The 21,812-nt window shown below is 43.0% G+C and overlaps 1 protein-coding gene across 24 annotated transcripts in view; it reads left to right on the top strand.

Moving 5' to 3' along the window:
* The window catches only part of Syne1 (spectrin repeat containing, nuclear envelope 1), a 530,501-nt gene that overhangs the window by 477,663 nt on the left and 31,026 nt on the right, over window positions 1-21,812 (top strand). For 22 of the 24 annotated variants that reach the window (NM_001347732.1, NM_001347711.1, NM_001079686.1 and 19 more), the window contains 6 exons: window positions 827-993; window positions 11,479-11,641; window positions 15,063-15,250; window positions 16,503-16,653; window positions 20,192-20,374; window positions 20,618-20,755. In NM_001347732.1, the coding sequence (NP_001334661.1) occupies window positions 827-993; window positions 11,479-11,641; window positions 15,063-15,250; window positions 16,503-16,653; window positions 20,192-20,374; window positions 20,618-20,755 (990 nt within the window). Of the gene's footprint in view, window positions 1-826; window positions 994-3,966; window positions 4,228-11,476; window positions 11,642-15,062; window positions 15,251-16,502; window positions 16,654-20,191; window positions 20,375-20,617; window positions 20,756-21,812 lie in introns of those variants that run through there. The other 2 variants (NM_022027.2, XM_030245207.1) reach the window with 2 other exon arrangements.

Below are 21,812 nucleotides of genomic sequence, written 5' to 3'. Positions count from 1 at the left end.
GACTGACATGATCTGTATAAAGTCTTCATAGCTGAAAAGATGCATATAAGTAAGTGCATATGTACACATTCATGTGTGTACATATATAATTATGGCACAGATATGCATGCATATGTGTGCACGTGCCTCTTAAACCTGGCATTAGCGATTCATTTCCTTATTGATTCTAGGTATGCTATAAATCATCTGCTAATTCTTTCAAGCCAAGGCTTCTTTTGTCTATGCATATTCCTTTATTGTGTTTGATTTGTTTCTTTTTGTAGTGGTAGAACTTAAACTCCAGTCCTCATCAGTGCTAGAAAAGCGACCTATCCTTGAGCTACTCCACTGATCCACACTATATATTTATATCTCTATATCTCTATCTATCTATCTATTTATCTATCTATCTATCTATCTATCTATCTATCTATCTATCTATCTATCTCTTTGTTTTTTGAGAAAGGGTCTCATGCATCTCAGGATAGTCCCAAACTCACTACACAGGTAAGAAAAATCTTGAACTCATGATTTTCCTGCCTCTACCTTTCGAGTGCTGAGATTATAGCCATATGTCCTCACACCAGTCTGGTGCCCTTTAAAGTAAATAGAAAGTGCCTTACAGTTTCTCTCAGATAATCTGTGTAATAATTGACTCTGGACTCCACGTTACCAGGAGCAATAGGCACTATTAATTCTTGCGCACATGAACTAATGCTCACACGCTGTTCCTCGGACCCAAACTCCGTCCAAACAGTAGAAACTGTAATTAGTACATTTCCAGAGGTGCCAGATGAGTGCATTAAGAGCGTGCCCTCTGACCTCTGTGGTTGCTTTTATTATGCAGGATTATCAAGAGGAAATTGCTGTTGCCCAAGAGAACAAAATCCAGCTTCAGGAAATGGGAGAACGGCTTGCTAAAGCCAGCCACGAGAGCAAAGCCTCTGAGATTCAGTACAAGCTCAGCAGAGTGAAGGACAGGTGGCAGCATCTCCTGGACCTCATGGCAGCTAGGTAAGAGGCAAGTGGGGGGAGATGGCACTGTATGCTTGTTTTTGTTTTTGTTTTTTTAGTTAGTTTGTTTGTTTATTTTTACATCCTAACCATTGCCACCCAGTCCTTCACAGAGTCCCTCCCCTCCATCACTCTCCCCTTTTCCTCTAAGAGGGCGTCCCCCCACCCCCGGACATCCCCCCACCCTGGCACATCAAGTCTCTACAGGGTTAGGTACATCCTCTTCCTCTGATGTTATAGGTTTGCATAGTTGGGTGTGAGAGGGAGACTGACTGTTGTTGCTCTGTTCATTCACAAAAATAACCTACTTCATCACCAGAACTTCCTGCTCAACCATAATGGTGACTGTAATTGCACCTCATGTTGGAGAGGCAGACTACGTTCCGTTTATTTTGTAGACAGGCTTTGCGAATAAAAGGGATGGTAGCCAACAAGGGAAAACATGAGGGCCTGTACCGACAGCTCAAATGCCGGTATGACTTAACGGTGCATGCGGTTATTTTATATTAAAAGAGGAACAGACCTTGGAGTAGGTACTCCTTCCTTCAGGTCAGGGTGTAGATACTAAGAGGCAATGTCTGTTTATTCCTTGTCTATCAAAACCCTGAGAACAGTAGCTGGGCGGGGCTGTGGTTCAGTGGTAGATGGATTGAGTAGTCTGTACAGATCCCTTGGTTTGTAAAGTAACTGGAGAGTCACAAAGACTGGTGGGACCAGAAAATGAATGGCTGCAGGTTGGGCCTCCTCCCCAGAGTATGTGGTGGCCATGCATACAGGGAAAGAAATTGGGCAAATAACAGTGCGCTCCCTGCTCAGGGACATACTAGAAGGGAAATGCACCTCTCCCCTGGATTTATCCTACAGCTGAAATGCGCAGTGGTTCAGAATCCCAATATGGTGTTTAGTCTCGAATCTCAGTCACCAAGATGTTAACAAGATCTTATTTCCGAAGCAGAAATTAAAACCTCATGTGCTATAAAGGCCCTTCCAGAGAGACCTCCCACTGGGTCACCACCCTGGGGATTTCTGCAAGTATGTGTCAGATTCTGACTCATTGATGTGCATGTCCATATAATTCCATTAAACTGGTTAAGGTTCCCTTGTGAATCTCAGTGTTGCAGTGATACAGAGAGGGAAGAAGCACTATACCCAAAATATTTTAAATCGGCTTTCACACTGCAGTTACAGGCAGCTGGCTTAGCTTCTGCTCAGCTGCCAGCTAACATTACACAGAGAGTGACACTGTCCCTCAAAGTCCTGTCTATTTACAACACATTTTATGATTTTTATTCAGGGAAGAGTTTTCTAGATATTGTCTTTATTTTTTTAAACTATCCCAAAAGATATATAAACAAACTTGAGTCAGCTAGCTGTATGTCAGTAAGGCACGGGTGCTTTACACTGTAGTCTCTAAAGTGTTCCTCTGTGCCCACCACTGAAAATCTCATCATGTCAATGAATCCAGTGGAAAACTTTTGTATAGATGAAGTGTCCGTTTCTGAGTCCCGCCTTTAGAATTAGAGCAGATCATAGGTCTATTGTCCGCTTGCTCTGGACATGAAGAGCAAGTGTGAGACCACGCTGGATTTACTCCCTCTCAAGCTGCTTGGCTATCACATTTGCTTTCTGCTCCTTGTTTACTGCGCTCGGGCTAGATGAACTTCCTCCACACCTGTCTTCAGCTACAACTGCCAGCGGTATTCATTTTTGTCCTTCAGTCCCGTTCATGGCTCTGCCCCTTTCCAGCAAAAATGTTGATTCACCAAATAGAGCAGAACTTGGTTCATATTTTAAGAATTTTTAAAATCAATTCTATATTTTTTTACTTATATATTTTGGGTAGCGTGGATGCAGGGGAATGCCACAACATACATGTCAAACTCAGAGAAGCACTTACAAGAGTGAGTTCTCTTCTTTCAGAAATGGAACTCAGACCGTCAAAGGGATGGTAGCTGGCCTCACCTGCTAAACCATCTCACTGGCCTAGACTGTTTCTTTTTTCTTTCTGAGACAGGGACTCATTTAGTCCAGGCTACCTTTGAATCCCATATGTCATCAAGAGTGATCTTGAACTTCTGATCCTCCTGCCTCCACCTTCCTCAGTGCTGAGATGATAGACACATAACCACATGTTCTATTTATGCACTGCTGAGAACCAAACTCAAGGTTTTACATACACTAAGAAAGTACTCTGCCAACCAAGCTATGTCGCCAGCCTTTGTATAGTTTTCATATCTGTTGCTATATGTTTTTGCAAAAAAAATTTTGAAACTTCCCCAAATTCACAGAATAAAATTTTCTGAAATCCTGTCAAACAAAGCAACTTAAAAAAATGTCTTGAAATAATGTTATTTTTGACTACCTCTCATCATTATTTTTAAATGGACAAAGGACAAAGGTCCTATAAGTGGAGGTGAATATTTCTTCATTGTTTCCCATGTTCAAATAGTCTGTTACAAAGGGGATGTCAGATGATTTTCCACAGAGTATCCAGCCCTTCTCCCCCAGCAACCCCTTAACCTCCTCTTACTCATACCACTGTGCTGGCCGACTGACCGGGAGAGAGGAAGAATCTGTTTCTGTTTGCTGCTGCGATCTGCAGTGTTTGTATCTGCTTCTGTTTGCTGCTGCGATCTGCAGTGTTTGTATCTCCTTCTGTTTGCTGCTGCGATCTGCAGTGTTTGTATCTGCTTCTGTTTGCTGCTGCAATCTGCTGTGTTTGTGGGAGTTGTGCTGGTACTTTTGCACACAACTGCTTTGTCTTTTCCAAGGAGCACTGCTGTTGTAGCCAGCAGCACACAGAAAAAAGCTGAGCGTCTGTGCCTGCAGCCGTGGCTGTCTCAGGAACCCTTTCTTTTGAGCCGTAACCTGCTCTTGCTGGCAGATTACCCTTCTTACCCTCGTGGCCTACATTCCAGGAGATCAAGCCTGGCACATGCTCATGAGTGTGGGTTTTATTTAGAAGCATGACCACTTGTGACTGCCCAGTGTCATGTTAACAGACAGACAACCAGCACCATTTGTCCACCAAGAGCATTTTCATACTTCTGGCCTAGATAAGGGGAGAGACTCTCTCCTCATCCAGGAAGGACTGAGCCTTTCGCTCTGCAGAGCCGGACTTCTACAAGTGACAGCTTCATGGTGGTGGCAGAGGACTTGCATGGCCCGAGGATGGCAGAGGACAGCAGTGTGGATGCAGATCTCCCAGACTGCGACTGCGATGTCTCCAGGCAGGCATCTTCTTGATTGGGCATAGCTTTAGAGTTACGTGGGGCTCACGGGATAGACACTAGGCTCTTCCATCTGGAGTGTTTCGTGCTGACTTTAAATAGACGTGAGTAGCACGAGGAGAATGTAGGCCATGGACTCCAAAGGGTTCTTTGTTGGTTTGTTTTCTTGTTTCCTTACTGGGCATGTACAGGAGGTTAGTATTTCCGTTGTGTCTGGGCCAAATGCATCATGCAAGGAACATGGCTCCAGTTGAGAAGCCGAGACAGGAAGATTGAGAAAAAGATTCAGCAAAGCCACCACCTGCTAGCGAAAGGGTGGCTTCAGACTAAACTGAAAGTGGGCCGGAGCCTGTTTACAACTTTGCAGCGGAAAGCTTTCTCTAGAGTAAATAAAAGTCTGTTTCAGGCATGTGGAGGAGGATTTTCTTCTGAGAGAAAAATTGCTTTTGTTTGTGTTGGTCAGCCCCTTTGGGCGGTTTAGGCCTTCAAGTCTTATAAAATATGCAGATACTATAATTTAGGTCTAAAAAATATTAGTTACATGGCTTAGTGTAAATATTGAGTTTGTGATTGAATTCATATAGAGTAACAATAACACCGTTGATGGTCTGTGGTGAGGATTCACGGTTCTTCCCATATGATAGGGATTTTTATCTTAAGGTTCTGAAATGTTTTTCATGTATTGTCATGCCCTTGTGTGGATTCACATAGGTGGGTTGTATTTACTAATAGCAATTTTGTTTCAACTATATTTATACTCTGAACTCTATTTGGTTTTGGTTTGTGGATATACTAATTATTTGAAGGAATGCATATGTGTATGTGTGTGTGTGTGTGTATGCGCATATGTGTATATATCAGATATTAGATATATTAATATAAGTATATTTGCAATTACACATATGTATGTGCTCATTTGTGTGGTATCAGTAATGGGATGGGTAGTTGGATTCAGTAGTATGGCTCTTCTCAAGAAGTTTAAGAGCCTGGGACATGCTTTGGGTGAAAAGGACACGCATAAGCTATGAGGGCTTGCTGATTAATCATGCTTGTTAAACCCTGCACATGTGTATCAGATGTTGGCATCTATGTTAAATTAAAAACCTGGATGCTATCCCAGGGAATGCCACCCAAGTTGCTTAGTTTCACATGATAAATAAATAAGTAAATATTCTAATACATGAAAGAATTCTTTCAAAGGGGTAATGGAGGAAAAATGAGATATTTCTTCTGCGCAAGAATGACACCTGAAAATACCAGAGTTAATAAGCTATTACAGATAAACATGGGTTTTCAGCCCACTTCCTCCATGCTCGCCTCTGCTCTCCCCACCAACATACACATGATGTATTATGCAATTTGTAAGAAAATATACTTTTCCTGAAATTTATAAAGGACAACCACTTAAGCACTCACCCATTGACTTTACTAAATTTATATTAGCCTGAAAGAGGAAGTTGTCCATAATGGAGTATATGAATGAGCATTTCCGTGTCACAATGCCCTCTGCTCATTGTACACTAACCACACTGCCTTGGACCTCATTCAGTGTTTTACAGGATCTGAGTCTTTCCACTAATTCTGCTGGCCTGGTAGAGTATGATTTACTCACATCTTTTTGTGCTCTGAAGCATTTGATTGCATCTGTGAACACACATGGATGTGCTCCTTTGTGTGGTAGTATCCGTGTGAATGGACAGTTGGATCCAATGGATTCAGCGACGCCAAAGCTGGTCACATGAGAGGGAAGGGACAACATTCTTCCTGGGTCCCTCCAGGACAGACTTCTTGGTGCCTGCAGCGCATCATTCTTCAGCCCTGCCCAAGTGGGACTGCTGGTAATCTAAGGCATTATGGTAAATTCGAAGTCCATTCTGTGGCCACTCACTGCGTTTCCTGAGACCTGCAGCAGCAGCCATCACAAAGCTGTCATTCATTAATTACCCAGGGGAATTTTGTCTTATGAATGACAGACACATGCAGGGATGACTTTTCAAAGTTCTTGGAAACATTCAAACACAGTACCATGAAATGCACAAGGTCCAAGCTTGACTTCTGCCTATAAAACTAACTAAGGAATTCTTTTTTTTCCATATTTTTTATTGGGTATTTATTTCAATTACATTTCCAATGCTATCCCAAAAGTCCCCCACACGCTCCCCCACCCACTCCCCTACCCACTCACTCCCACTTCTTGGCCCTGGCATTCCCCTGTACTGAGGCATATAAAGTTTGCACAACCAATGGGCCTCTCTTTTCACTGATGGCCGACTAGGCCATCTTCTGATACATATGCAGCTAGAGACATGGCTTCGGGGGGTACTGGTTAGTTCATATTGTTGTTCCACCTATAGGGTTGCAGTTCCCTTTAGTTCCTTGGGTACTTTCTCTAGCTCCTCCATTGGGGGCCCTGTGATCCATCCAGTAGCTGACTGTGAGCATCCACTTCTGTGTTTGCCAGGCCCCAGCATAGTCTCACAAGAGACAGCCATATCTGTGTCCTTTTAGCAAAATCTTGCTAGTGTATGCAATGGTGTCAGTGTTTGGAAGTATATTGAGTAAAATTATAAGTTGTGGTAAGCAGTGTGTAACACATTGTTATTCTTTATCAACTGGCCAATATAAACATAGATTTTTCTTAAGTATACATTTCCCTCCCAAATTTTCTAATATACCTCACCCGAGAGTGCATTTAAAAAAGAAAATGTTATTGTGTAATAGGTATTACAACCAAATACTTGTCACACACACATATGGAAGCAAACATGGAGAACTGGCCATCTTTTTAAAAAAATACTAATAATTATTTTGCTTTTTTAAAAAATTAAAACATAATTACATCATTTCCCCCCTTTCCTCTCTCTAATCCCCTCACATGCATTTCCCTTGCTGTGCCTCAAATTCATCTTTTTAATTGTTCACACACACACACACACACACACACACACACACGCACACACACACACATATCTTCCTAAATATAAATACAGCCTGCTCAATCAATGTACTATTATGTGTATGTATATGATTTCAGGGCTAACTACTCAATAATGAATAACCAACTGAGGTTAGGGTTCATCCTTAAACAAGACCCAAACAAGAATGATACCAATGGACATGCTAGCATGGAAAAGGGAAAATTTCATGGCATCCTAGCTCTAGACAAAAAAACTACAGTCAGCTAAGGAATGCCCAGAGCAGGATGGAAGTCCTTTAAAGAACACGTGTGTGAGGATGAGATTTGGGGATAGTCCCTAGGGGAAGATGCAACTATACCATCAGGATTGGTTTCATTGGAGGCAAGCACTCTGATTTGTTGACACTGTGATGGTAGAAATGAGGTTGTCCATCAATTTTAAGGAACTAAAAATAAATCGATATTCTAAAAATTCTTGAATGAAGAAATTTTCCCTCAGAGCGGTGACTTTTGGCCTGAAAAACAGAGCCGAACTTCTGAGGTGGGCGTGGAAGGAACCGAGAGCTGTAGCTCATAGGCTGAAAGCGCCTTGGGGGTGAGTCTATACTTCACCCAGAGAGCAACTTATTCAGCATCTCGGCGTCATAGAGATGGGCCATCCAAGTATAAGCTGTGAATCACAGAACATTCTATTGAAGATCTGCTTTGAAATTTCTAGCATCCCGTAGGCTTAGACATCATGTGGCTCTTGACATTTTTTTTTTCAAGAAGATACATTTTCAGTGAGGCCACTTTGACATTGAAGCACTTTTCTTTATCTGGTTATCTGATTACTTATAGGAAGAGCAGTTCCTGTAAATTCTCCATGTTTCCTGGACCAGGACGTAGTCTATGCAGAGAACTGAACTTTATTTAAAAAAAAAAAAAAAAAAAAAAAAAAAAGCTGTGGCAGAAATCCCTGGTTGTGCACTGCTTTGGGGAGTCATCTATGTTCAGTCAAACAGGCCAGACCCTAGACAGGGACAGGAACAGCTAATCAATCCTTATTATGTGATAAATATGAAGTCAAAACAGTCTCTTTCCAGGGCTGTCTCAACAGATGCCCTTGGCATCTCCCTCTCCATCCTTGCTTTGATATTTATCTGCATTTGTACGTTCCTCTCCCTTTTCCTCTGTGTCAGATTCTTCCTCTACATCTAAGTACATCATATGGTTGTTTCCCATGATGAACTATGTTTGGTTACATGTTTTTTAATAGATTATTCTAGAAGTTCCATGGCTTATGTCTTCATCCTTTGTAACTACTTCTTTCAAGTAATTAATTACCAGGACTATAAAGAGATGGCTCCAGGGTCGGAGGATTGTAGTGTGGTTGTTTGTTACTTTACAGCTAATATCCACTTATAAGTGAGAACGTACCATGTTTGTTTTTCTGGGTCTGGGTTACCTCACTTAGGATGATTTTTTTTTTTCTAGTTCCATCCATTGGCCTGCAAATTTCATGACACTTTTTTGGCAGCTTAGTAATATTCCACTAAGTAAATATACTGCCCTTTCTTTACCCATTCTTCAGTGGAGGGACATCTAGGTTGTCTCCAGTTTCTGACTATTATTGATAAAGCTGCTCTGAACATAGTTAAGCAAGTGTCTTTGAGGCAATTGTGGAGCCTGTTTGAGCTAGGTGCTCTGCATGTATGTTATGGTAGTCAGGCTTGTTGTTCTTGTGCCATGCCTTACAGTGGGAGTGGAGGCTGGCTCTGACTATTTGCTTTTGGGATCTTTTTATCCTCCTATTTGACTCTTCCAGCCTTGACATGTGTTTGTGCATAGTCTTCTTATAACTTTTGATGCTGTGTTTGGTTCATAGCCCTGGGAGGCCTACTCTTTTCTGAAGGGAAATGAAGAAAAGGTGGATCTGGGAGAGAGGGGAATTGCTGGAACACCACTTTGGGTGCCTGTTGTAGGGTTAATGGGGTCCCATGTCTGCTTGGCCACAGGGCTCAGCCGCTTGGGGAGGCAGATCTCAGGGAGTTTGACTCCGCTTACCCCATGCTGTCACTTGGCAGATGTTAGGCTGTAGGGCATCCCTGGGACACCGCTCAGGGGTGGGGAAGCACAGTCTGAGGTGCAGGACTGCTGGAGCTGGTTCAGGGGTCCCCTGGCCTGTGACAATGATGAGGCTCAGGGCTGTCTCGTTCTCAGGTTTTCGAACACCCAGGCTCCTCTGGGAGCTGAAAATAGAGTGGAGGCCAGCAGGCTGGATCTGGCTTAGCTTGGTGGCCGTGACTGGGAGCACAGAGAGGCCCTCTAAGGGAGATTACATGGGAGCTCTGTAGGCGAAGCCCTTCTCCATGGCTCCCCATGGTGGATCCCTGTGAAATGAGGCAGTGCCTGGCTTTAAGGCATTTATTGTCATGGCAGAAAGTAGATGAGTTAAAACCGTACCCCACTTCTCATGGTGGGCCTGAGGTTAAATATCTTTTGTAGGGAAGAATGTCTGGGAAGGAGAGTATATTGGCTAAGTCCTCTAAGCCTTTAGGGACCCCATAAAAATGGAGATGTGTCTTGAGCCTACATGACCACAGGTCACAACCTCTACCTGTGGAGGGGCTTCGGGAATTGCCCTTACTTGACTGATAGTCAGAAGTCTATGGAGGGCTGTGGCTAGTGACAGGGGCCTGGTGCCCTAGAATCAGGCGAAATGCTTATCATCCCTTCAGGGTCATCAGAGTTTCAAGCCTTAGCTCAACTGGGGACCACACCACCTTTCATGGTGGGTGGGAGAACTGGAGGCATGGGGGGAGGGGAAACTGTTGTCAGGAGATAATGTATGAGAGAGAGGGAGAGAGAGAGAGAGAGAGAGAGAGAGAGAGAGAGAGAGAGAGAGAGAGAGAGAGAGAGATTGAGATAGGACTATCTCAGTTGTTAAGAACATTTTTGGCTCTTCCAACAGACCTGGGCTTGATTCTCAGCACCCACATAGGGCAGATCTCAACCAACTATAACTCTTTTTTTTGGGGGGGGGCAGTGTTTCAAGACAGGGTTTCTCTGTATAGCCCTGGCTGTCCTGGAACTCACTTTGTAGACCAGGCTGACCTTGAACTCAGAAATCCGCCTGCCTCTGCCTCCCAAGTGCTGGGATTAAAGGCGTGTGCCACCACACCCGCCACCATGCCCAGCATATAACTCTTCCATGCATATAGTGAACAGAAACTCACATCGGCACAAGCATCAACAAAATAAACCCCCTCTACCACAATCAATTACAGCTCCTTGCCCTAAGCATTCTGGGTAGCCTGGCTGATCATTTTGTAATGAGTAATGGCATGCTCACACAGGGCCTGCAGAGCCCTTCTGACTGTTAACATCAGATCCTCTCTTTGGTTTTTTTCAGATTGTTTACAATGCTCTATAGCACAACAGTAGTTCCCAAATGTCAGCCTTTGTAAGAACCAACCACATTTGTGTAAAATTCTAGTTCTGTAGCCTTACCCCTGGGATGAGTCCCTGTTCAGACTGACTGATTCTCATTTTTGAGCATCCTATCTCTGGTCTACATTATACTTTCCTGGTCTTCCACCTTCTTAAAAAAAAAAAAAAGGTGTGTACGCATGTACGTGTGTGTGTGTGTGTGTGTGTGTGTGTGTGTGTGTGTGTGTGTGTGTCTCTCCAGAGAACTCTGTGTAACACTGGGATTTACAGGTACAAGTTAGCCCACCTGGCTTTTCCTAGTTTCTAAGGATCAGAACTCAGGTCACTTGATTGACTGAGCCATCTCCCCACTCCCTGTTTTAATTTCTGATTTTTTCTTTAGTCCTCCTTTAAGAAACTTTAAAAAAAATTCTTCCTTCTCAGTCAACACCCCTGCACAACTTCCATTCTATTCCTACCAATTTAATCAATGCTATAATCTCCTCCCTCACCTGTAGACCTTAGAACTACATTTCTGTATGTTTCTCGTAGCACCTCAAGTGCCCAGCCAGACTGTCTCTACTGAGTATTGCACCTCCTGTGATATAAATTGTAATATTTGTGGGACCGAGTTCTCTGAGAGCTGTGGAGTTGCTGTAATACTTACAGAATTGGGTATAATAGTTGTGAATAGTTGCTAAATGTTCTCCTTCCGTGAGCACTTTATTACCCCTCTTATTTAAACATTATCAATCCTTGCATAGTCTATAAGATCCCCTTTTGTATAATGAAGAAACCAGACACACAGCAGAGTCACACTGTCAGGATGGATCAGCTCAATTTGGCCATGGACCACAGCACTGGCTTCTCCACATGAGGGTAACATGATCAAAGCCTTTCACCATCTCACCAATTCTCTGTCCACAGGGTGAAGAAGCTAAAGGAGACGCTGGTTGCTGTGCAGCAGCTGGACAAGAACATGGGCAGCCTGAGGACTTGGCTGGCCCACATGGAGTCAGAGTTGGCCAAGCCCATAGTCTATGATTCTTGTAACTCTGAAGAAATACAGAGGAAACTGAATGAGCAGCAGGTAGGTGGGAAAAGAGATTGCTAAGCCACACATCCTGTGTTCTCTTGGCCAGGATAATTTGGTAGTCATCAAGATGCTGGCTTGGGATGAAAGATCACAAAGAAGTTAGGCAGGACTAGTGACAGTGGGGAGCTCTGTGTAGGAAAGTGGTGGGGACAAATAGGTTCTGTGTCACCGCAGAATTGACTCTTAAAAGATGGCTGTGCCATATGAATGTCTTCACTTCTCCAAGAAGCCATCTAACAGCCATCAGCCGATTGCTTCTTTTTCTGTGAGCCCACCACTGTAGACTTAGAAAGAAGCCCTTGGCTTTCTGTAGGGTGTTCAGAGAAAGACTACGATGTCACTTGAGGCCTTTTAGAACTGAAACAGTTCTACCCTGTGAGGAGGACAGTGTGATCTCCAGACCACACAGTCACTCCAGCTTCGTGGATCCAGTTAGGGCAGCCCATGCCCCCGACATAGAATGCAAAGCAAGGGAAGATGCGCCTGAGAATGAGAGCAGAGAGGAATTTTTATTTCCTACCCACCTTGTTTATTCTTACAAAGTGTATCAGACTCCAGATGCCAGCCATGAAAGTGTTACCGTATGTCTTCATTGTCACTGGGAATTCTACACACCATGGTAGCCAAGTTGTTTGCCTTAAAATAAATGAAAAAAGAAAATACTTTTCAAATCCTGTAAGATAATTAACACACTTCTTTTTTTTTTTTTTTTTTGTAAGGAATGAATGAGGTCAATAATAGCAATGGCTGACAAACCTCACTGATGTTTTGTTATAGGCCGGAAACTGTTCTAAGCCTTTTGTATGATTTTAAAATTATTTTTATTTTTTGAAATTATAATTACAGCATTACCCTCTCCCCTTTCCTCCCTCCAAACCTTCCCAAACACCTCTCCTTGCTCTCTTAGCCTCTTGTTTTTATTAACTGTTTATATATATATAACTCACACACACAATATATATATTATATATGTTGTGTGTGTGTGTGTGTGAATAAGGTTTTTTAAAAAACACTCACAGAAATGTGTGTTTGTAAATATAGCCTGCTCTGTCTGTGTGATATAACTTGACTGTATATGTTTTAGGGGCTGGCCACTTGGTATTGGGTATGCAATCAGTGAGCCTTTCCCCAAAGAGGAAGCTCCCTCCCACTCTCAGTATCTCAGTTGCCTATAGTTCTTTGTGTAGGACTGAGGCCCCTGGTTCTTTCCTAGTTCCCTTTATCATATCTAGTATGGCTCTCTGTGTTTGCCCCATGTCTCTGCAGACATGTTGGGGAGAACGTATGGGTGTAGCTTCTGACGTGCCTAGGAGACAACAATCTCACAGTAAACTCTCTGATCCTCTGGCTCTTACAGTCTTTCCACCTAACTCTTTTGAAGTGATCCCTGGGTTATAGGTGTAGGAGTGGCTTTGTAGATGTAGTTAGGGCTGGGCTCTTGATCTCTGTGTTAGATACACATACTTAATTTTTACAACACTGTATACTAGTTAGAATAGATATTTAAGTACAGCTATAGATATGGAGTTTGCCTTTTATTTTGTTGTTCTTTCACAATCTTATACACGTATGAACTGACTCTTGGTGTTGTTTCATACTCAAATTATCATTGCCTTAAGACCATTTTGCTGAGACATTTTTAGTTTTTATAAGATTAGTGTCCTCTGTGGGCCGTGTTTGACATTTTGGGGATTGCATTGAAAGGGTCATTGCTGGCTTTCAGTGCCCCCCACTCCCACCCAACTTCTCTAGGAGAGCCTGGTAAGGCATGTACCAGGTAAAGGATAATGACCAGTGTTGTCCACCCATTCTTAACTCTATGCCTGCAGGCAGGAGTCTCCAGCATTTAAGAAACCCTCTTCCATGAGGGGGAGGGCCAAAGCTAATAGGGTAAATAAAGGCTACAGGAAAGAGCACACACACACACACACACACACACACACACACACACACACACACACACACGTGAATATGTATGAATATGAGATGACTATGAATGTATGAATATGAGGGCGTGAGATCCCCTTTACCAGGATAGGCTCCCAGGGATGTAACTTCTTCAGCAGGGCCCCACCTACTAGAGGTCCTGCTGCCACTCACACCCTGGAAGGTGGGTAACCAAGCCTTTGACATGTGGGTCTTTGAAGAACCTTCTAGAACCAAATTGCAGTGAAGCCCAAGGGGGAGAATAATGGACATTTTCGATTTACATTCTCTGCATTTAACCTGAGTTCATATGTTGGAGTTGGATGAAATCCAGTTTCCTGCTTATCTCAAACACTTTCTATTTCTATCCTACACTTAAAACTGTGCTCCAAGGGGAGTAGTGATGACCTCATTTATGGAAGGGAGCCTCAGTGTTTTAAGCCACAGAACCTCTTGATATTGTCCTATGCACTTGCAGATCTGTGACACTTAAATGTCAGTTCTGAGGTGGGCGATACTCTTAGATGCATGCATACTGAATTGATTAATCAATTGGAATGAGAGTGATATATCAGTAGAGCCCAGGGCAAGAAATTCTATTCTCTCTGTCCCTCCCTCCCTCCTTCCCTTCCTTCCTCCCTCCCTCTCCCTCTCTCTCCCTCTCTTTCCCCCCTTCTTGTCCTCTCTCCCTCTTCCTTTCCACGGCCCCTGTGTGTGTGTGTGTGTGTGTGTGTGTGTGTGTGTGTGTGTGTGTGTGTGTGTCTGTGTGTGTGTGTGTGTGTCTGTGTCTGTGTCTGTGTCTGTGTCTGTGTCTGTGTCTGTGTCTGTGTCTGTGTCTGTGTCTGTGTCTGTGTCTGTGTCTGTGTCTGTGTCTGTGTCTGTGTCTGTGTCTTTACACCCAGGCAAGTGTGAGCCACAGCATACAGGGTTGGTCTTTACCTCCTACCTTATTTGACACAGGGCCTCTTGTTGCATACTACAGTGTACACCAGGTTAGCCAGAACACAGGCTTCTGGGGATGCTCCTGTTTCTGCCTCCCATCTTGTCTTAGCTCTGGAATGATAGGTGCATGCTACCTGTAACATCTGGCTTTACATGGTTCTGCACATTCAAATCAGGTTAGCACATTAGTGTGGCAGGCACTTTCCCGTTGAGCCATCCCCACAACCCAACCCAGGACTTATTTTATCACCCATTACTAAAGCCAGTTTGACTCTTTGTGTGTGTGTGTGTGTGTGTGTGTGTGTGTGTGTGTGTGTGTGTGTCTACACATGACAGAGGTCAGACAGGAGCATTGGGTCCCTTGAAGCTAAAGTTTCTGTGAGCCTTCCAATGTAGGTAATGGGGCCTGAACTCTGGCTCAGGAAACTTGTTCATCCAGGAAAGTGAACCACTGTCCAGTATGGCATATCAGTCCGTGAGCGTGGGCGGAGTTCTCTCATCTAAATACACAGATTCTCACAGCAAAGCACACTCTAATGCCCTGCAGGAGCTCCAGAGAGACATCGAGAAACACAGCACAGGTGTCGCCTCCGTCCTCAACCTGTGTGAGGTTCTGCTGCATGACTGCGACGCCTGTGCCACCGACGCAGAGTGTGACTCCATCCAGCAGGCCACTCGCAACCTGGACCGGCGGTGGAGGAACATCTGCGCCATGTCCATGGAGAGGAGACTCAAGTGAGCTGGGATGGGAAGCTACAGACCAAACCAAAACAACGACAAAACAAACAAAAACCCCAAACCACAGAAGCTCCAGCCAGCTTCCCAGTCACTGTATCCACTGTTTACACTTTTCCATTGGTTACAACGTCCAAAAATAGCCTTGACTTCCTGCAGATGACTACTACCTACATATAACTGCAAATATAAATAGGCATAAATGTAATATAAGTGTAACAAGCAAGCTTATATTGGAACACACAGCTTAAATATTACATAGAAAAATTAAAATCTTCCCTTGCAAAGTAAGTATAGCTTTATTGAATTTGTTGTCAGAGATAGATAACATTTTAAATCAAATTCTACTCTTCATGGCGTTAATTGAAATAATCCACGCTCAAAAGAGATAAATGTTGCCTCTGGGTCTAGATTTAAATGTATAGATAACACATATAAATCTAGACTTAAATGTATATTTAATACAAGTGTTTAAACATAGAACATAAAAGTCACAAGGGCACTAAGAGAGGAGGAAGAGTTCTAGAAGAAAGGGATGGGGAGGGGGGAGAAGAAAGAGGAAAGGGAGAAGGGGGGTAGGGAGCAGGAAGGGGAGGAAGTATGTAGGAGAGAAAGGGGACAGTAGGAGTAGGAGGGAACATGGGAGGGCGGGCCGTGGGGGAACAAATAGGAAGCACAGGCACAAAGAGGAACATTGCATTGAGACCTCTCGCTTTCTGTACTATATTTGTAAAGTAATAGACACTTTTAAGCCTTGCTAAAATGCCAGTGGCAAAATCTCAATGTCCTGCATCTCAGTGACCCAAAGTACAAAACTATGCTGACCCCTGGCCAGTCCTAAAAGCTCCACACTTGGCTGGCAAGGTTGACTGTTATTACTCGGAGTCTGATGTTGGCATTAAAGGAAATCTCCAACTTCACATTTATTTAATGCACTGGCCTGAACATGGTGTCTACCTGTAGGGTTCCTGGCCTCCCATGCGAGCACCAGGGCTGCTCATGTATGCTTTTTAATATCCAGTTTGACTAATTCCAAATTCAAAGCTGCAGGGCATCTTTTGAAACCAACAGCTGTTTGATTTTTAGCTCCCACAGTTGTCTCTTTCCCTGGGCGGTTTGGGTCAAAGCTGTTATTGTTTTGCACAGCAGTTGCTTGTCTGGGCACTCTTAATCCCATTGAGGGCATCAGATAGGGTTCTGAACATTAACAGTCTTAATAATGAGGGGTGTGTTCTTTCATCTTCTGCCTCAGAATTGAAGAGACGTGGCGACTGTGGCAGAAGTTTCTGGATGACTATTCTCGCTTTGAAGACTGGCTGGAGGTTTCAGAAAGGACGGCTGCTTTCCCCAGTTCTTCCGGGGTGCTCTATACAGTTGCCAAGGAGGAGCTGAAGAAGTTTGAGGTGATTCATACTGCCAAATAGTCAGCTGTTCATTGTGCTGGGATACATTGTGCCAGCTGGGAGCTGATGCCACAGAGCAGGAACTGACTAACGTACCATGCGTTATCTATTCGAATAGCTGCGGAATGACTTTGTAGCCATGGGCAGCATGCCTCGAGAGTAGATGAAGAGCAGTGACGATTTTAATTGAAGATTAGCAGAATTACAAATAAGAAAGTAATAAATAAAAATGTTAGCCAGACACAGTATCAGACTCTCATAGTCCCAGCACTCAAGAGGTTGGGGAAGGAGAATCTCAAATTGAAGTCTATCCTGGGCTACAGAGTAATAAGGAAATATAGCAAAGAAAGAGGAGAGAGGAAGGGGAAATAGTTCTCTTGGAAAACAAGATTCATAATTCTCTTCAAACCCTATGGCATTATCCTTATTTCAGAATTCTTCATCTATGACTTCTAAGATTAAAATATGATTATTTCTATAATATAAAAATCTACCCGTAAATATATTCTCTCAGTCCTTTCAACCTAGCTGGAGTATGTATAGATACACATTATGGGAAGACCAGAAAGAGTCAGGCAGGGCCAGTGGGGACTAGAAGCAATGAGAGAGAAGCGTGTTGTAATGTAGGGGCAGAAATGTCCCCTGTATGCTAGCTCAGAGAATTAAATAATCAAATACATAGGAGTGATGTTGATAACTGATAGCATGCAGTTGCATACAGTTGGCCCCAGAATTGGCCAGAGCATTGTGGTTGTAGCCCACTTCTAATAGAGCAGAAGAGTCCAATACTGTTCTTGAGTCACAAAGAATTTCAGATTACCAAGAGATGAAAATAGCAACAGTTAACTGGAAGGAGTCATTAAAGCACCCTATTAAAGGCTCCTTGGCTTCACAATCTCAAGTCCACTCTATAGCTCTGTGACAACCTGAACCCCAACCATTGCGCTAACTGATTACACATAGACATTGGTGTAGATAGAACACATCACTCTATACACACACTGACACTCACATGTGTGCCTGTGCACTCACTGTGAAGGGTTCTGACATGTTCTAAATAGTCCTCACTGGTGCCCCATTGGTAATTTTTCCTCAGTCCTCCTCAAGATGTATATAAATGAAACTAGCATTTCAACTAAATCCATAAATGACTTGATTTTCTCCCATGACATCAGTGAACCAAGCCTTGAGCTAGTGGAGGGAAAATGAAATTTCTTCTCATTCTTGTCTGATTTATAGATCTGAATCCTTGATAGATAACTCTCTGAGTATAATAGTGTTTGATGCTATATGGAATAAGTAAAAGCATATGAAACTAAACCAATAAGTACAGAGAGAGAAAATGCCTCTGTAAAAAGTTTTCTCTAGGTGACTGGAGAGATTGCTCGGTGGTTAAGGGCTCTTCTAGAGGTCCTGAGTTCAATTCCCAGCAACCACATGGTTGGCTCACAGCCATCTGTAATGAGATCTGATGCCCTTTTTTGGTATGTCTGAAGACAACTACTCATCACGTATAATAAATAAATAAATAAATAAATAAATAAATAAAAATTTTTAAAAATTTTTTCTCTAGCAAAAAGCCACCATAAACTGCTGAAGAATCCAGATCACTTCACAATGCTGGTGGAAGTGACCCTGCCCTGTGTCTTGTAGCACTGTGCTTTGTGAAGGTTAAAACCTCTCATAATTGGCTAACACTGCAAAGCAGATTACATGGGATCATTCTTGATTCTATTTTGGACTCAGATGCCCAGCACTGAAATAATTGATTTTTTTAAATCAAGTATCATTATTCTTATATTTAATTTTCTTGCAGACAGAAAATGTCACAGATACAAAATTCTGCTTAAGGATCACTCACTCACTTGCAGAAATGTTTGGAAAGACATTGGGTGCACTGGGGTGCCCTGAGTGCTATACAATCACCTGAGCGGGCAGATCTATGCTCTGACATATTATAACATCAAAAGTAGAACCTCCTTGAGCACCTCATAATTTCTTTAAAACTTAAGATAGCCTGCTGGGATGGGTGTTCTGAAAGCAGTTCTCAGAAGGCAAATCATCTCTAGGGCAGGGGTTCAATCCTCTGAGCAGTGTGAGGAGGCAACCAACACGGAAGTGTGAGATGCACATAAAATCAACGCCAGTAAGCCACTCATAGCATTTGGGTTGGGGTCTAGGATAAAAGTCAGCCACAAAGCAGGGTGCATGCATTTAGAGTGAAGCTGTATTTTATTTGTGTGGGTGTTTGGTTGGTTAGTGCTGGGCCCTGCAGCAGGGGTAGAAGGAAGTGCTAGTAACCATACAATTTCTGCTCCCTGTCATGTCCTCAAGAGCAGAGCATCCATGCTCTATGCTAGGATAACAACTCTGGCGTCTTTTATGAAAGCTGAGAAGAAAGGACCTTCTTCAAACTGCTGTGTCTTTTTTTTTTTTAATGGAAAGTTAGTTGTGTTTTATACTAACCTGATTTTCTTAAAAGCAGGGTTAACAGCTGGCATTAGAGGCACTTCTGCCAAAGATGGTTTTAGTTTCGTTCCTAATGGACACCAGGATTGAGGGGATTTCTGCACTTTGAAGAAATTACATATTCTACAAATGCACAGTGCCATTTTACATATCATTTCTCAGTACGGACACAGAAATCTCGAGAACACTTCAATCTAACGTGTAAACACCCGTATGTGTTCTTGCAGTAATTTCTTAGATAGGAAAATTGGTTTCCTGGTTATTATTTATTTTATATGTTTCTTTTTGTTTTTCAAGACAGGGATTCATATAGCCCAGGGTAAAATGGATTTTAATAAACTTGATCAATTATTTATATGATTTGGCCAGCCCCCCTGAAAATTGAGTCAAAATCCTATGGTTTTATTTATTTAGCTTTGCGCAGTTACTGGAGGATGTCGCCTAATCTAGTTTTCTAATGACTAAACTGGCTACTTCCCCAACTCTGCTCCCCAAATACTTGCTGTTTGAGTCTTTCCAGTTATTTCTGCTCCAGCAGTCTATTCTGGGGGACACATGCTGCTGGTCCAGTGTACATGGCAATTCACTCTTACTGAGTGGGGCAGCCAGATGTCGGAGTACAGAATTTAGTATTTGAATACCTAGCAGCACCAGACCACCCCCACCCCCACCCCCCAGCCTGGCTCTCAGTCCCTGGATGACCTTGAACTTGTGATTCTGATGCTGCTGCTTCCCAAGCACTGAAATTGCAAATTTGTGCCACCGTACTTGGCTTGATTTCATTAGTCATTTTTAAAATGCATGCAACATTCTATATGTGATGTTTTTGTGTACATGCCAATATACAAATATATATATGTGTATATTTTGCTTTTCTGTGTACTTGTTGATAAATACAATCATCCCTTACAGTTCTGTTGTTTCTTGTGGCTCTTGGTCGATCTGCTGGGTCTGAGATAGGGTAACTTCTGTGCTCCTTGACTCTGCAGTATGAAAACCAAGAGACATAACCCTCTGAGTTATGTCCTTGAAGGATCTCCCACATTAATTAACTTCCCTGTGGCTTCAGGCTTTCCAGCGGCAGGTCCATGAGAGCCTGACCCAACTAGAGCTTATCAACAAACAGTACCGGCGCCTGGCCAGAGAGAATCGCACAGACTCCGCCTGCAGCCTCAGGCAGATGGTCCATGGGGGCAACCAGAGATGGGACGACCTACAGAAGCGGGTCACCTCCATCTTGCGCAGGCTCAAGGTTCTCATTAAGTCTTGTCTCATAATATGGGGACTAGAGGATAAGCGTGACTAGTGAGACTTGTTCTTGGGGAGAGTGGAAGTTGGAAGGGCAGGAGGGGATGGAAGGGCAAGTGATAGGAAGAGAGTTTAGGGTGCTCCATGCTTGTGAGGAATTGACTTCCCAGAAGGCTGGAACTGGCTGGGCCATATCAGTGTGTGACTGTGGACATTTTAGTGCCTAATATCCTCCTCTTCCTTCCAGCACTTCATTAGCCAGCGTGAGGAGTTCGAGACTGCCCGGGACAGCATTCTTGTCTGGCTCACAGAGATGGATCTGCAGCTCACCAATATTGAACACTTTTCGGAATGTGACGTTCAAGCTAAAATAAAGCAACTCAAGGTAATGAGTCAGTTATTCTGCAAATTATCAATGTGGAAGAATGCTGAAAAGGGGAGGGTTTGCAAATCGCTTTCTGGAGAATTGAGTATAGAGCCTTTGAAAACTTAGTTCTTCATGAACAGGAGATGTTAAAACATATGGAATTTGAGGAAGTTTTTTGTTCTGTTTTGTTTTTAATTTTTGAGACAGGGTTTCTCTATGTAGCCCTGGCTGTCTGGGAACTCACTCTGTAGGCCACGCTGGCCTTGAACTTGGAGATCTGCCTGCCTCTTCCTCCTAAGTGCTGGGATTAAAGGTATGAGCTACTATACCAGGCAATGTTGAAATCTTTTAAAATTGCTCTAATGCACCCATTAACATAAATACTTTAAAAATATCAACTTGGTTGTCAGTGTTGGGGATTTTTGATGTCGTTGTTGTTTAATATATTACTTATTTCCAAAATCTATATAGAATTTGATGGCTCCAGTTTCCAGAAAAAAAAAAAGTCCAACTTTTCATCAGCTTTCATCTGATTATTGCATGTGTGTAGCAGGGGCCAGGGCAGTCCTTGTGCCACTGTGTTCACAGAGGTGGCCGTTTTGCAGTTGGTTCTTTCCTTCCATGACGTGGGTTCAGGAACTGAGCTCCCATCTGACCTCACACTTGGGGGCAAGCACCTTTGCCTGTTGAGCCATTTTGCTGACTTAGAATGCTATGTTCTCATTGGGGGATTTTATTCCACATAGTTTATGTTTCTGGAGGCTAAGTTAATCTTAAATGCATGCTTTATCATTCACTACTTAATTCAGACACTGTGCTAGCTAGAGACCTTCATTGAAGAGATGTGCATTAAAAAGGGAGTAGTGAGCTCAATCATTTTTGAGGCAGTTTCTGACATTTTATGGTGCTTCAAGCACCATAAAAAAATAGATGGTAAGATGCTACACTTCTGTAAGCCCAGCACTTGGGGCTTAGAGGCAGAGAGACCAGGAGCTCAAGATCATAGTTGTCTATTTATCAAGTTTGAGATTGGCCTATGCTACGTGAGACCCTGTCTCAAAAAAACAATAAAATT

This window comes from Mus musculus, chromosome 10, assembly GCF_000001635.26.
Source record: "Mus musculus strain C57BL/6J chromosome 10, GRCm38.p6 C57BL/6J".
In the NCBI taxonomy this organism is placed as follows: domain Eukaryota; kingdom Metazoa; phylum Chordata; class Mammalia; order Rodentia; family Muridae; genus Mus; species Mus musculus.
This window is presented reverse-complemented; position numbering and strand designations above follow the sequence as displayed.